Source organism: Geospiza fortis, unplaced genomic scaffold, assembly GCF_000277835.1.
Source record: "Geospiza fortis unplaced genomic scaffold, GeoFor_1.0 scaffold194, whole genome shotgun sequence".
In the NCBI taxonomy this organism is placed as follows: domain Eukaryota; kingdom Metazoa; phylum Chordata; class Aves; order Passeriformes; family Thraupidae; genus Geospiza; species Geospiza fortis.
Genome location: NW_005054322.1, coordinates 2,307,466 through 2,323,483, shown reverse-complemented (window position 1 = coordinate 2,323,483; position 16,018 = coordinate 2,307,466). Strand labels below are relative to the sequence as shown.

Below are 16,018 nucleotides of genomic sequence, written 5' to 3'. Positions count from 1 at the left end.
TCTTTCAGAGCCTAATGAGCTGTGTGAGGGCCCTGCGCTTGGTGATGTCCCATCTCAAGATGCTGCTAATACAGTAGCTAATTATTCCTAACTGAAGAAGTTGAACAGAAGAAAAAGGATCCGGGGAAAAGCAATGGCTGCTGGTAAATATCTCAGGTCTGCAAAGGCCGTAAGAAAATAACTGGAAAGGCCTGGTTTCAGGTGTGACTGGGGAGGGGAGAAGCAAAATTGTGTGATCACATCTTGTGTCTGGTGTTTCAGTATCAAGTATATCCAGTTTTCAGTTAAGCTGCCATCTCTTAACTACCCCACCCACTCTCCTCCATCAAAGGAAGATCCATAGGTGGACTCAGTCTATTTTGACCATACTAATGATATTTCTCTTTTGGTTTTAGAACCAAAACCTTGGTATTTGCTATAATGAATGGAATTTGTTTGATGTCTTTTTAGTTAGGGAATAATATATTCTTAAATCTTTTACAAAATAAAAATTTACACCTTATGGAAAGCAATTCTTTCCTTGGGGTGTATTTGGTTCTCACAGGTTTCAGGCCAGTTCTGCAACTGTTTATGTATCATTAAGTTCTATCAGAGTGTTGCAGGGTAATTTATTCAGGTTGGGAGAGGCCTCAGAAGGTCTCTGAACCAGCCTACTGTTTAAAGCAGGGCAGAGATAGGGTCAGGCCAGCTGTTCAGGGCTTTATGAAGTTGAGTCTTGAAAGGTGCCAGGGCTGGTGACTGCACAGCCTGTTCTACTTCTTGATTATCCTCATGCTGAAATAGTTTTCTCTTTCCCTCATACCATTTACATCTGTTGAATGTTTCCAATGTCTTTATACTGTATTATACAACACCAAGAACTATGATCAATGATCTAAAGGTGAATCATAATTAAGAAACAAAACAAAGAAAATAAAGAGTGTTTGTGATACCTCATTCTCACTGAAAGATTTGGTTAAAAATTGTGGTGCATTGGCTTTTCTACTTAGAGCATGTTTACTTTCTTGCAGCAGCTGATGGTTTGGGAAGTATAGCTATAGATACCACGCAGCTTAACATGTCAGTCACTGATCCCACAGCTTGGGCTACAGCTATGAATAATTTGGGGATGGTTCCAGTAGGACTAGCAGGACAACAGCTTGTGACAGGTAAGGTTTTTCTTTTTTTAAAAGCATCACTTGCACCAGTCTTGAATTCTTCCTGTCCTCTGAAAAATATATGGAATGTTTTCTGAGGATATTATATTTTTATGTTCTGAAAACATCACCTATGATTAATATTGCATACTGTGTATTAGTCTCTTCTTGTAGTAGGTATGTAATCCATATTATATTTTAACCTTGTGAAAAACTAAAACTCTCAGGGGAAATTGAACTTCTAAACCATCAATCTTTATGCTGGGTCAAGACTAGGAGGCAAGTCATATAAGAGGAACATTTGTTTTTGTTTCTCTGTTCAAGCAGGATGTCTTGAGGTTCTGCCAAGGAACACCCTGGGCTGAGAACTCTTGATTGGAGATTTTGGAGTTGTGTTAATTGGGCAGAAAATCATGAAGCCTGTCCAGTTCATATGCTCAGTTGATATTAGTGAAGTGAAGCTTTCGTGTCAGGTGTGTGCTTATTTACTTTCTGACTGGTTCCATAAAATTGAATGTCAAGAGATGGTTCTTGTTAGACTTTGTCATTTACTTCCCAGTCACAGTTTGGGAGAGTGTTGCAAGGGATCACTTATTGTAACACCCACAAAAACTTTATCTTGAAACCAGCAATATTTCACAGATAAAACTGGACATGGCAGACATTGTTGTCAACAAAGTAGAGGCCAAATTAGTTGGAAACATTAAAACTTCTTTGGTCCTTTGATGTAGAGAAGAATTATTTATATATGAGTGGGTGCCCTGTAGACACAAGCCACATGCTAGGCATATGACAGACTCCCTCTGGAAGCTGCACTGCCACTTCAGCTTAAGAAGAGCTGTGTAATATCTGTATCAGAGCAGCATCCTGTCACGTCTGTGCCTTTCCATGTAGCCATGGATGCAGTGAGCCGGGTCATGAAGTAAATCACTCTGCTTGTCTCACCAGGGATGCCTGGTGATTAATTTTGGCCAAATATGCCCCTTCCTGCCACTGGGAAGTGAGAGGAGCTGTGCCAGTTCACAGCTGACGCTCTGGCTCCGAGTTACCTGTTTTACAGGCTGGTACACTAAGCTGCAAGAAAGCTGATTTATAACGAATCAGTCTCAAGCAGAGAGCTGAGCTGGTGGAGGCTGTGAACTGATTGGTGATCTCTAGCTTTAACCCCATGCTCCTGATTAAAAGAAACAAGCAAAGCCATCAACTCCTTGGGATCCAATTCTCTTCAATGTTTCTGTCAACGACCTGGATGCAGAAGCTGAGTCCACACTAAGTTTACTGATGATATGAAATAAAAGAGAAGCTCTTGATTCTGTAGTGGGTAGATTGGCCTAACAGAGAGTCTGGATAGATTACAGGGCTGGCCAATCACCAGCTGTGTGATGTTTAATCAGGACAAATGCCACATTCTGCACCTGGTACTATGTAATCCTGGATGTATGAGTGGATTGGGAGAGAAGAGGCTGGAATGCAGCCCTGCAGAAAGAATCTGTTGGGTTTTGTTGATGGGAAGCTCAGAATCAGTGAATAATGTGTCCTGGTGGCCAAAAGGGCTGACCTAGATTGCATTAGACCTAATGTAACTAACTACTCAAAAGAAGCATTTGTCCCACTTTTCTCAGCTTTGGTGCAGCCTCACCATGAGAGCTGTGGGTGCTAAATATGAAAGTATGAGAGTGATGAGCATGTCCAAGAGAAGGAAACAAAGATGATGAAAGGGACTAGAGGGCAAGGCTTGTGAGGAGCAGCTGTGGATACTAGGTTTGCTCAGCTTAGAGAAGAGGAGGCTGAGAAATTGCTTTATACAACAACCTAATGAAGGTAAGTCCAGAGGATGATGCTCATCTCTTCTCTCTGGTGTCCAGTGATAGGATGTGAAGGAATGACATAAAGCTGCACCAGGGGATGTTCAGATTTGTTATTAGGAAGAAGTTCTATTGTAAATCAAAGGCAATATTAATGAAGGGGAGAGGGAATTATGCATCTGACTCCATGTTTCAGAAGGCTTGATTTATTATTTTATCATATATATTATATTAAAACTATACTAAAAGAATAGAAGAAAGGATTTCATCAGAAGGCTAGCTAAGAAGAGAAAAAGAAGAATGATAACAAAGGCTCATGGCTTGGACAGAGACTCCAGACAGCTGGACTGTGATTGGCTATTAATTAGAAACAACTACATGAGACTAATCACAGATCTACTTGTTGCATTCTACAGCAGCAAATAATAATTGTTTAGATTTTGTTCATGAGGCTTCTCAGCTTCTCAGGAGAAAAAATCTTAAGGAAAGGATTTTTCATAAAATGTGTCTGTGACAAAGTTCTTCTCTGTGAGGGTGGTCAAGCACTGGAACGAGCTACTCAAGGATGTGGTCATGGCCTGTTGTTCAAGAAGTGTTTCAACAACACTCTTGGGTACATGCTATAATTTGTACCATGTGGAGTTAGGAGCTGGACATGATCATTGTCTTCCAACTCAGAATAGTCAGTGATTCTATGTGTTGATGGGAAAACAACTTATTTCCATTTACCAGTGGGGATTTGCCTACAGATGTTGTGCTCAACTTGAACGCGATTACCTCCAACCTGAAAATAGTCACATGTCAAAATCAGCTTCTGCTGCTTTCATTTATAATCACCTTAGTTGCATATGCTGTGGAAATTTGCCCTGCCTTTTTATCTTGCTCTATTCTGTCTGTTCAGTTTCGGTGTAAATTTTGTCCTCAGATGTGCTGTGCAATCTCTACATGGCAGCCTCATCTCAGGTGCGGTGCTTCTCCCCACAAGGGAGGATCTCCAGCATCTTATACCATTGACAACCCCCTGCTGTAATTCCCATAATTATGTGTATCACGTATTGTAAAGATGTTGTACAAGTCAGTTCATGTTTGTTCAGCATTTTCAATGTACGGAAGGTGCCATAAGTAATAAATATTAATTACTGAAGTGCTGCCTGATTTCTCTATAGGCGCCGAATAACTTCTTTTTTTTTCTTTTCTTTCCTTTTGTTTTTCTTTGGTTTAGACTCCTTTGTATTTTCAAGGTAAATAGGTGCTTTGATGCTTCATTATATTTCCTTAAGATTCATAAGTTTTGCTTTATGGCAGGTCCATAACAGCAAAACTTCAGTTTGCCATGGAATTACTTACAGATTTATTTGCTCTAATATATTTACTGTATCTGTGTTCAGTAAGAATTTGCATCATTATATTCAACCAAATATCTAACTACTCCCTAGCTATTTCTAGCTTTTTCATTTTTTTGCTATTAAGCCTAGTAATGAAGTCAGCTTTGTCAGCAGTCACATACTGCTTTTGCTATTATCATCTGTTATATTTCTCTGTGATGAAAATGACACAACCATGTCCCAGTGCTAACTGTTTGTCCATCTTTAAAATTTTATGGGTTTTTTGGGGGTTTTTTTGGAGGGTTTTTTTGGGGGTTTTTTTTGGGTTTTTTTTTTTTTTGGTTTGGTTTGGTTTGGTTTGGGTTTTTTTGTTCCCAGCCTTGTTGATAGCTACAAAAGCAGTAAGTAGTTTAGATTAATCTTGGAGAGAATGAGATCTTTATATAACCTGCCATAGTCTGAGATGTGATATACCTGTATCCTGACACATGTCTTAGTCCTCTGGTCTATCAGTGCTCAAAGAACTTATGCATTCATGGACTTTCCTTCCCCAAACTGACCAGTCCCTGATTGCTGTGCAGGGCATTTTTGTTTTCATATATATAGAGTCCATATGAGTTACTAAGTCTTTTTTGAAGTTTCTCAATACTTTTTTCCCCCAAGCTGTTCTTAGCTTCACTGCTGTGTAACCCACTGGGATGCCTTGTAACAGTCATGCTCCCCAGTTTGCAATCTGTGAAACTCTTGTCCAGCTCAGGAGTTTGCTAAAATGACAACTAAAGCTTCTGCAACATCTGGCCAATACTCTTCTCTCAGCCTGGGATGACAGCTCTCTGATCTTGGTAACTAATCAATTTTAAGCACTGCTAACCTTTTAATACCAGTTTAGGTGATATCTGCACTCTGTTTAATTCCTTATCTCCCAGTGCTGTAAAATTGGATTTTTGATCTGGGCAAATGTCAGAACCTTTCATTTATAAAGATGGGTTCCTGTTAATAGTTAAATAATATCTCTCATGTGTCAACATATATTTTGCTTACACTTATTCAGAAAGCTTACTTTTTCCCATGTATTTGGCTGCTGCATTGCATATACACTACTATATGCATTTATAAATTATATATACATAATTCATACAATAAATCGTAGTTTAATAAAACATTAGTTAAAGTGTTAAAGATTAATGTGGAATAGTTATGGGTGAAAAGTATTTTCAGTCTAAATTTCCCCTTTCAGCAGGTTATGCTTTCTTAAAAAAAAATGTACCTTTTAGGCTGAATTTTCTCATGGTTGCTTTTAGCCCAGAGGAAAGAAAGATCTGGTAAAGTTGAAGGAAATCTGTTAAACTGCATTTGAATTATCCAGGCCTTAAAATTGCTGTTTTCTGTGCTTTGAGACTCTGAGAAAAATGGTCAGGAGAGAGGGGAAGGTGAGTTTGTAGTTCATCTTTTTGAGAACTAAATCCTCTTTTTGCACTCAGCAACTCTGATTCAAGCACATCTTTCAAGTGCATTCAAGTCTGTTGGTTTTTTTAGATTTTAGGACTAGAAGAAATACTCAGTGACCTAAGCCAACTGAGAATGTTTTATTTTGCTTTTGCACTGGTACTTTTTAAAGGCAATTTTGACATTCCTAGAGTTAAGGTTCTTGAACTTTCATTTATTTCAGTAAATGCTGTCAGGCCACCTGTTTCTTGAGGGAAGATATCCTGCTAAGAAAATTATTTACTTCTCTGGTTCAGTTCAGTTCTCCTTCACTAATTAACCAGTGCTCTGAGAAACGGGAAGCAATTTTGAGGCTCTTTCCTCCAGATGACCTAAACATTTGTGAGTCAAAAATAGTGTATGTCACAAAGTTCCCCAGTACAAATGAACCTGAAGAGTGGTACACAAGTGGTAATTCATTTAGCCTTTATGTTAAGCTCATGCCCTGTGACGCATATTTGTGCTCTTACAGAGTAAAATAACAAACCACAAGGGCGGCCATCCAAGTTGAAAGTTACAGGTCTGCCTGGAAGTCAAGGGTATGTCTGAAAACTGATGCCTTCTGTTTATTTACAGAATAATTACTAAGGCACGTTGTTCCATAGGAGTCTGGCCAATATGTCTCAGCCTCAAGATACAAAATAAGATTTTCAGTGACACCCAGTTTTTGTATTTTTTTTCCTGAAGATAGTCTTTGACCACTTCTACAAAATCCTAGTGAAATCCGTGACTAGGAACCTTTGAAGCCTAACATCTTGCTTACCAAAAGATATAGAAAAGAACACCATTTTTGTGGCTTCAGGCATGTATTTTTTAGACACTAGAGGTTGTGAAATATTAGGCACTTACATCAACCTTTCTGTTTTTCCATTTGTCTGTGCTTTCCCCACACACTTGTCTTTTGACCTGATTCCAGTGGAACATAGGAGCTGTCAGTTCCAATCAGGTCACCTCACTCAGGATTGTGCTTTTGACAGTGTTGGGTACCAGATACTTCATAGGGAGAGATCCACAAGGCAAATCAGTGCTGAAGTGCTGCTCTCTCCGATGCACTCCCCTCCTGATCATTAATAAATAGAATGAGGTTCCCCAAACTAGAAGTTATCTATCCAAAACAAGTCATAACTCAGGAAAACTTCATTTTTGGAAGCAATACTTGCTACAGTAAGTAGTTACAATCCTGAAACTGCAACCCCAGATGTATTTTTTGATAACAGAAAGATTGGTGAAATTTTGATCTAGAGACTCCTAAATCTTAAGACACAGGGTTAAGTGTCCTTCCCAGAATTTTATTATCTTGAGGCCTAAAAGTGGAGTCATAATATTCAGACTCTTTTTCTTCAGAATGAAGACTGTAACTACAGGCAATCACTATATTCAGATTCCAGGCATGTTTTATTAATTATTGTTCACTGCAGGTCATCATATGCTGACTAAATTGTAAACATATTCCTGTTCTGGTTGTGTACCATTTTTGTAATGTTAATGAAGAAAAATCAAATCAAGTAGAAAATCAAGATATATTTGATTATATTTAGCAGCTCCACAAAGAAAGACTGTACAGTGCTGAAGGTTTTAGGAAGTCAGCTGGCTGGAGGATTTTCCCTACTCTCATTGGTATACCTCTTCTTCTGTGGACTCTCCATTACTGAAGGCTTAGAGCCACTGGTAGCCATCTGGCAGTCTCATTTCACTCTACCCCTGCTACCCTGTTACCTATTAAGGCTTCTTTTTTCTACACTCCATTGCTTGGCCACAAATTCAATGTGCTGATGAGTCCATAACTCGAAGCATCCGAGAGAATGCCTAACAAAACACAGCTTCCTTTTCTGTAATTAACACTTAACTTCTGCTACTTCATTTTAGTCTATCCACAAAAATTTTGAAGTGAGTCACTTGTATAATGAGCTGAAGATAGTCACTTTTCCAAGGGAAAAAATGCTTGAGGATCTATAATTTGTGACTGAATTTTAGCACTCTCCAGATGTAAGCTTTGGTGTGCACAGGCAGCTGTTTGGGGCACTTCTCAAGCTCAGGTTCCCCTGCCTGTGAAAGCTGCAGACCACAAGAGCTGAAGAGTTCAGCAGCCCCATGGCACAGTAGTATTCAGTGTCCTTACCCTTGTTCTGAATGCTGCACTGGCTTGACATCTGGCTGTAAAAAAAGATATCAAAGTCTTAATAAAATCCACACCTTTCCGTAAATTTTACAACCCTCTCAAGGTTACAAGGTATCTTCAGAATGCATCTTTTCATCTGTTATGGCTTCCCAACATTTTATGTGTCATGTTTTGTTAAGAAGTCAGCCTATGATGCAAAAGAAATGTAGTAAGGTATGCTCTAAAAAAAAAAAAATTCCTAATTTTATTTTAGTTCATTTTCCCTATAGAAACATTTTAGTCAAGAGGAAAAGATATATCATTCAAATTATCTGAATGACCCATCAGAATAATTACACTTGTATGAAACATACTCTTAAGGATTAGTGTTGCACTTATACCCAGATAAAACTAGGTATTTTTATTACCAAGACACAGGAGAACAGCAAGGGTGAGGGAGAATAGGTACTGTGGGAATCCCAGTGTGTGGAGCCACTGGGAACATCTTTAAAGTATTATATACTAGCGTAACAAGTAGGTTTTTTTCATTGACCTGAAAAGCGCCTGCAGAGTTAATCACACTTTCTATCATGTGAGTGTTACTCAAGGAGACTTCACTCCAGGGGACATTAAAGTGCTAGGAACAAACACAGTCAGTTTACAACAGAAAAAGGAGAGAAAGGTTTGACAGCCAGAGGAAATGTGGCAGAAACTCTTGAGTGCCTTTTGACACGCTATCAGGGTTAAGTGTGCCTCTTAGGTCATTCAAGTACCTCCTCTATATTAGACCTTAATTGAGGCCAGGGATGAAGATAATGATTAAAATCTGCTCGGTGCTTGAAGAGAAACAGTACTTTTTAACACGGTATGAAGGGCTGAATGTCCCAAATAAACAAGATCCAGAGGTGAGCAGGGCTGCATAGAGGGAAGTGCTAAGTGCAAAGCTTGTGTTGAATGCAGAGTGGAGGTTTATTTAGGAGTATAGTATCTCCCTTTCTGCTGTTACACTTCTATCCAAGCCAGTTAACAGTTTAGGAAAACAGACTGATTACTATTTGGCATACTCTTCTTAATGGTCTCAAAATACTGGAGTAAATTTATGATGCAAGCCATATTGTTTGGATGTTTTGGCATTTTGTTTTAGGGTAAATTCCTGGCTGTTGGTAATTATACACTAACAAACTGTTTGGCATGTTCTTATTTGATGTTACAGTAAAGTAACATGAGGAAATATTTTATTTTTGAAGAAGTTTTCCCCATCTTTTATCTTGCTTTGGAAAGCCTCCATTCCTATTATTTTCCATGTGTTTGTTTATTCTAAAGCAGAAAGCCCATGAGTAACGATGAGCATCCCACTGCATAAAGTAAGCCAAGAGGCTGTTGGGAATCATTTGCTACTGACTGTTTACTTCTGTTGGAGTATAGCTTTGTCTGCAGCACTTTCCCTTCCAAGGATCCCAGGTTCCTTGGCCAACACGGGGAGCCCAGTGTAACCTGGATGACATACAGTTTGCTGATGGAAAAATGAAGTTATTGTGGCTAGAAATCAATAGGAAAAGCAGACTGACCATTTTAATTAATCAAAGGCAAGGTATGAATAGCGGGTTCCATAAATTCAGGGATGAAAAAGGCTCATTGAAAGGTGAGCTGCTGAGCACAGTCATGGTGTCTAGGTGGCAAAGGGAAGGCGATGCTACTTGAAGCCCTTGGGCCAAAGCTGTTTACAGGTTCTGCAGATGGTTCCCAGGGGATGGACACAGCAGTCTCAAGAGGACTGTTAGCTCAGTCCATGCAGAGTGCTCTCAGGAGGGTGCAGATGGCACCACCTGGAGCAGTCCCAGAACAAAACTTCTTCGGAGGGGTAGACTTGAATATGAATGGATCCCAAAACAGCCACCCCAAATCAAGGCTATAGAATCCTTTGTTCTTCCCTAGTCTCTCTCTTTGCCTGCATGGGTTAGGTTGATGCTTAGAGCTTAGCCCCCAGAGAGGAAGCATGAGAAGCTTAATTTCTATGTTTTAGCTTGAGGAGGAGAACATAAGCATAGTTTTCTTTCCTTTCTGCGACCTGTACTTTAAATGCCCTTTGCTTATAGCATGAGAACTAGGTCTCACAAAGAGCATGAAGATGCACATTCAGTTCAAGGCAGGAGTCTCTCTGTGAAATATGAGCAGAACCGATCAGTGTGGAAAAATGTCTTTTGATGGTCTGCACTGAAGAAGAAAGTTGGGTTTCAGTTACCCTAATCCCTGGGCATGTGAGGGAGTTTGTAACAGAATACTTCATTAATGTTGTCTTCGGTCAGATAAACAATGGATTTGCCACACCTTCCCGTGCCCTGGTGGTGACAAATGATATTTGTGACAGCAGCTCTGAGTAATGTCTCTGTAATAGGAAGCAGCTGGCCACTGGAGTAGTTCTGTTAGTGGACATGGGGGTGAAAGATAATTAAGCTTAATACATACAATATGCTCTAACATGCTGTAGTATAGGTTTAGATTGTATTCTGCCCAAATATAAAAGATATTCTGTTAGTGTAGCTTCAGAAATTTAATAGCTCTATTCACGAACAAGAACGACTTTATCCGTCTTTCCTGGTTTTGCACATTTCTTATTCCAATTACTCTTTTCCTAAAAAATTATTTTCTTGGCTCTAGCAGCTTTTCCTTTATAGGTAATCTCCTCCTCCTGACCACAATGCCTACATTATTTAGTAATTATTTGTTATTTCCATTCAGGAAAGGCTTAGAGATACAGAGCTCTAGTAAGTTAAACAATGCCTGAATCCTTAAGAGTCAATCCTGGCCCAAATTGTACATGGTCTATTTTCTTTCACTGAGATAAACCAGGTAGGTTAGTGACTGCATGGAAACAATGGGATAATACTGATTAGCATGAAAAGCAGCAGTGATTATGGAGTTTCCTGTCTGTTATATAGATTTTTATAGGTATCTTGGCACAGCAGTAATATGGTGCTAAGTGAAAAAGCAGTTTTAACTTTTTTATCTGATATTCTGAGTCAGGCACTGAAGAGCAGGAAAACTATTGTGCACATTAGAAACAGGCAGACAATTCCTACCTTCTCTTCCTCTTTGACTATGCTGGTGTGATATTTAGAGAAGGATTTGGAAAAGGGAAGGGAGAGAGCTTTGGCAGCATTTAGAGAAGACAGCACTGTGGGAAAAGGTGCAGATGTGCTTAATGTCACCTTTTTTGTAAAGATCTAGTAACATAAGCTGTGTTGCAGAAAAGAGTTATCCAGACTGCACTGAAGGGAGGGGGTACCTTGTATGCTTGTCCAACACTTTTTCTTCTTTCTGACACAATTGTATTTCAAGTGGTTCATTTCCCTAGCAATAAGTGCGGAATATTATAAATTACTGCAGTGTTAAAGTTTTACCTTATTTTGGGCTGCATCTGTCAAATGTATTTACCCCTTCTGTTGGAAATCTCCTGTTTCAGGTCTTCCTCTATACTTGGACTTGCATGACTTAGACCTTTCCAAGAATAGTCACTGAAACCTTTTCTGTCTCCTTTTGGTAAAAATTTTGGCACTTTAATTAAGCATGCATAATTGAAGCATTTTTGCGAGATCACAGATTATCTTAAACTTTATCTGCTATAATAGGCAGTATCATAAATTAAGTATTCATTAAAATAGCAATAAATTCACCAAAACAAGAGGACAAGAAAAAGTGACTAGATTTCATTGTCTGTTAATTCACACTAAATGTGTATAGACCCAAACACAGTGCTGCTGTCCTTTAATGCAATAAATGTCACAGCATCCTTTTCTTTCTTCATTGTGTTTTTAATACTTCTGTAACCTCCTAGGTCTTAGGCAAAGGCCATGGGTTGTGGACAGAGGGAGCTCAGAAGCTGCACCTGGATTTCAGGGCTGTGTGCATGTAGCAGGGATTGAGAGGAATCTGCAGCTGAGAAGCTGAGTAGCTGAATTTAGTGAACTGCTTATTAAAAATATTGTGGGTCCCTTTATGTTATTAGCCAAAATTTGGTATACAAAAAGAAAATCAAGTACGAGTTTTTTCTCGCTATTCACCACCCTCTATAAAGCTAGATTTCTCTTCCAGGTTTTCCTACATATGTTGCCTTTTAACTTTGTGTCCTTTTGTTCTGCTCTGTCTAATTACCTCAAGTAGATAATCAAGCTTGATTTTATAATAAGCCATAGCTGGCTCAGGCTTGTCATGACTGATTTGTTGACTCCCAAGACTAAAGACTTTCAACCTCAAGACTAAGATAATTTCTGGCTGCAATTCAGGGTATTAATTCTGAACTTTAAATCTAAATATGGTTTGGATCATGTGTCCCGTGGTTTCCCTTCAAAAAGAGAAAATTGGCCACGTTTCTGTTGGGGTTTTTTGGGAGGGGGCTTTTTTTTTGTTGTTTTGGAGTTTTTTGGGGGATTTTTTAGGTTTATTTGTTGTTTGTTTTTTGGTTTGGTTTGGTTTGGGTTTTTTTTTTGGTGCGGTGGTTTGTTGGTAGTGTTTGAGTGGAATTTAAACTGGAACTAAGATAGAACAACCCCAAACCATCTGATTCTGCAAAAGCAGGCTTGCATGTAGCCATCATTACAAAGGTTGAAGGTAAGGGGCTATTATATATTAATAGAAGTTACTAGTAGAAGGCCTTCAAAGCAAACATACATCTCCATCAAGGAGATATGTGCTCCAGCACATATTTCCCTATCACTTCAGCACCACCTGATGGGGTGGCATGTGTCCCTACGCATGTGCATGCCTTCAAAATGTAAAGGTGCGATGCTAAGGAAACAGATGATAGCTAATGACTCATACACACCATTTGGTGTCCCTGAGGGACTGCCTCTCTTCCAGTGTTTTACTTCAGCAAATAAGCCCGTCGGGGACATGAGAGCTAAGGATCCTTCCAACTATTCATACAGGGATTTGAGGCCCTGAGTTCTCCGTGAGGGGCTTTTTTACCACAGCTCTTTTAGCAGATGCTTGTGTTCCTATCTCCCTGCTTTCTCATTCCCCCAATCTTTGTTTTTCCATCAACAAAGCAGTGTCATAGATTTGAATGCAATCTCTGTAATGCTACAGATGCCTACTAATGGCCATGAAGGTCTCAGCTTCCTCAAGTGTAATAGAGGGATTCCCTTGTTCTAAGGATCATGTAACAGAAACATTATCACACATCTGCATGTTCTAGCCACTCTTCCTGGGTACTGTCTTCTCCCTTCTGAATGCTAACAGGCATCAGGTTATGAATCTAGTGGCATTTTTTTCAGAGTTTTCTTGTTAGAATTCAAAGACAGTTTGAGGGTTTAGATATTTCCTAGGTTGTTTGCCTTATTCTCATTCAATTATCACATTTTCCAATGCAGAATAGCATCTGGCCTCTGTGGGCCATGTTGCGTGAGAACTGCATCTTGCTAGACTGGATTACATGACCTATTATTTGTTGTTCTTCCAAGATTTGTTTCATCTGTAGCCTTGACATACTCTGTTTAATGCCTCATCCACATATGTATATAGTAAGCATGAACTAAAGATGTCCTCTGGCAGATTTTTTTATTCTTCACCATGTTTTTATGATCAAAATATGACAATCTGTCATAGTTTTCTTTTACAGTTCTGTTATAGATTGAAAATATCAGGAAAGTACACAGTACTGGATGGCTGCATAAAAATAGAATTTACAGGTCTGTAAGTTCTTTGAGCTCTTCAAACTCATTTTGGCATTTAAAGGGTAACAAACCTGTTTTTTGCTCTGGCATCGGTAAAAGACAGTGGTAAGACCTTGTCAGGCAAATATTGTTGTTGGAGCCTTGATTGTCCCCCCTGGAGTTTCAGAGATGAACATAGAGGAGAGAGTGATCCCAGGGTGAGGTGGAGAGAGCCTCTCCATCAATAATATAGACCAGAATAGGAGCCAGTTTCCCTATTCCATTTGTAGAGGTTTGCAGAGCCAGCAGGCATAAGAGGTTGTAATTTTTTTCTCTCTTGGGTTAGTAAAATAAAGGAAAATGAATCTGACCATAAAAGACCAGGCTTCATCTGTCTTTTAGATTAGAAAACCTGTGAAAAAAAGCAAACAAAAAAAGTTCTTTTCATCACATATGATTAACTCCTTCAATTAAAGCCTAGGTCCACTCACAACCTGTGCTGCTTTGACCTCAGAGACTGTAGTAATAGGAAAGCAACCTTTGTGAGTGCAAAGATGAGGAGAAGAGAGAGGCAGGGTCACAGCAGACTCCTCTAACACAGATTTGCTCACAGAGCAAGGGAGCAAGTGGTGTGCATTTCTAGCACTACCTCTGCCTGCCTTTTGTACAAGCCAAGATTTGTGTGTAAAGCTCATATTGCTTCTTGGACCAACTCATGTAGCTAGAAAAATATGCACCAGCCCTCGCTTTGTCTGAGGCAACCAGGAGACTGAAACTTTAATTATAGCAGACAGTAAAAAGGTGAAAATCAAAGGAAGGAGTAGTTTTTTGCAGTACACTATAATTTTCCCCACTTTATTAATCTTTTTATCTGACATAGGCTTAGCTATCTATTCCTTTACAGAATAATCACAGTCACCACTTTACTTTTAATATTCCCTTTATTTTACAGGTGCCAACCAGGTTTTTGTCTACCTATTTGTACTTCTCTTAGTGCTCCCTATTTGTACTTCTCTTGGAAGTTTGCTGCTTCTCAGACCTGAGCATGGACTTATCTTTTTTTTTCCTGACTATACTGACCCATAAGCCTTGTCCTGCTTTTGCTTTCAGACCATTAGAGCTACAGCAATATTATTACAAATGTGTGACATTATCTTTGTAGTAGCCCTCCAAATCCACACCCACAGGATAATGGTCAATTTATGACTGTAAGGAAAAGATCCCCTGTGTAAAAGGCATAGTCATCTTCTAAGGGCAAAGCAACAATTTGAGCTAGATTTTATACACAGAAGACTTCTTTATTTCTTTATTCTTGCCCTATGCCTCTTAGCCATTAATCTCTCCTATGGAAACTTGTCAAATACATTTGGAAATTGAAACAAATATGCTACTTCCATTCTTATTTTTCGTATCATTTATAAACACAGTGTCTTTAAAAAAGCCCCAGCTTCTCTTCCCATGCTCTGTATCTTCTAAATCCCTTTTGCCTCATTCAAAATGGACCGCTGTTCCATTTCAGTCTGACACATTTTTCATCTTGTCCCTTTTGCAACAGTTTTCTAGTCAATGGCTTTTGTGAAATTTTCATGTGGTGAAGCTCTTCAGTGTTTTAAACATGTCTGAAAATCTCATCCTTGTCAGTAAATGTCTTGGCTGTTGCCTGTATGCAGAACCACTCAAGAATATAACAATGTCCTTTCTAACAGGGCTTAACCAAAATGAGACTAAGTTGCTTCTCTAGTTCCCAGTAATTTTTCCACCAAGTCTGAATTTGAGATTTAATTCCTTTTTGTTGATGGTGTTTAATAAGGTGGTTTCTTCATAGTACACGGTTCTGCCTCCTGTTACTGGGTGCACAAAAGGAATGACAAATGAAAGGCCCATGATGGCAGTAGATTTCTGCCATAGCTTTTGAAAAGAGATAAAAATCTCCTTCAGGGGATGCAGAAATTGCTGCAGGTGGGACAAATCACTCTGCAAAATCCTCCAGCTTTTCCATATGAGGAGATTAAAGGCTCCTGTCTGAGATGCTGTGGTTAGATGTTGTGGTGTGGGTGATATGAATCTTCCTGAATCTATAGAGAGGGGCCAGATTGGTGTTATCTTCATTTCATCTGAAAGTGATTTCTACAATAAAGCTGCTGCTTTTTTTCTCAGGGAACAAAGAAATCCCTCACAAAAAACCTCATCATTCCCTGATATTAGATTAGACCCAAGATGAAAGTAGATTTTTGCTTCAGAACTAGAATTGAATTACAGAAAGGGTTCCTGGATTGTGTCATCTCTGAGTTGTCATGTTGTTGCAGAACAGGGGAAGACAGAGAGAAAAAATCAATTTTCCTGGGATCAGCCTTGCTTTGTTGAGTTTAGATTATATCAGCCTTTAAATTAGGAATGTTGCTGTGGCATTTATGCCCTTGCAAGCTGCTGTGTTCATGGAAAACTGTAGAAACTGGGCTGAGAAACAGACAGAGGTGGGCAGAGGGCGGGAGAGGTTCCTCTCTTTCCCAAGGATTCC

The 16,018-nt window shown here is 39.2% G+C and overlaps 1 protein-coding gene across 2 annotated transcripts in view; it reads left to right on the top strand.

The window, feature by feature from the left end:
• The window catches only part of ENOX1 (ecto-NOX disulfide-thiol exchanger 1), a 285,547-nt gene that overhangs the window by 149,789 nt on the left and 119,740 nt on the right, over positions 1 to 16,018 (top strand). For both annotated transcript variants that reach the window (XM_031056831.1, XM_031056830.1), the window contains 2 exons: positions 9 to 143; positions 1,011 to 1,148. In XM_031056831.1, the coding sequence (XP_030912691.1) occupies positions 134 to 143; positions 1,011 to 1,148 (148 nt within the window). In that variant the 5' untranslated portion in view covers positions 9 to 133. The remainder of the gene's footprint in view (positions 1 to 8; positions 144 to 1,010; positions 1,149 to 16,018) is intronic.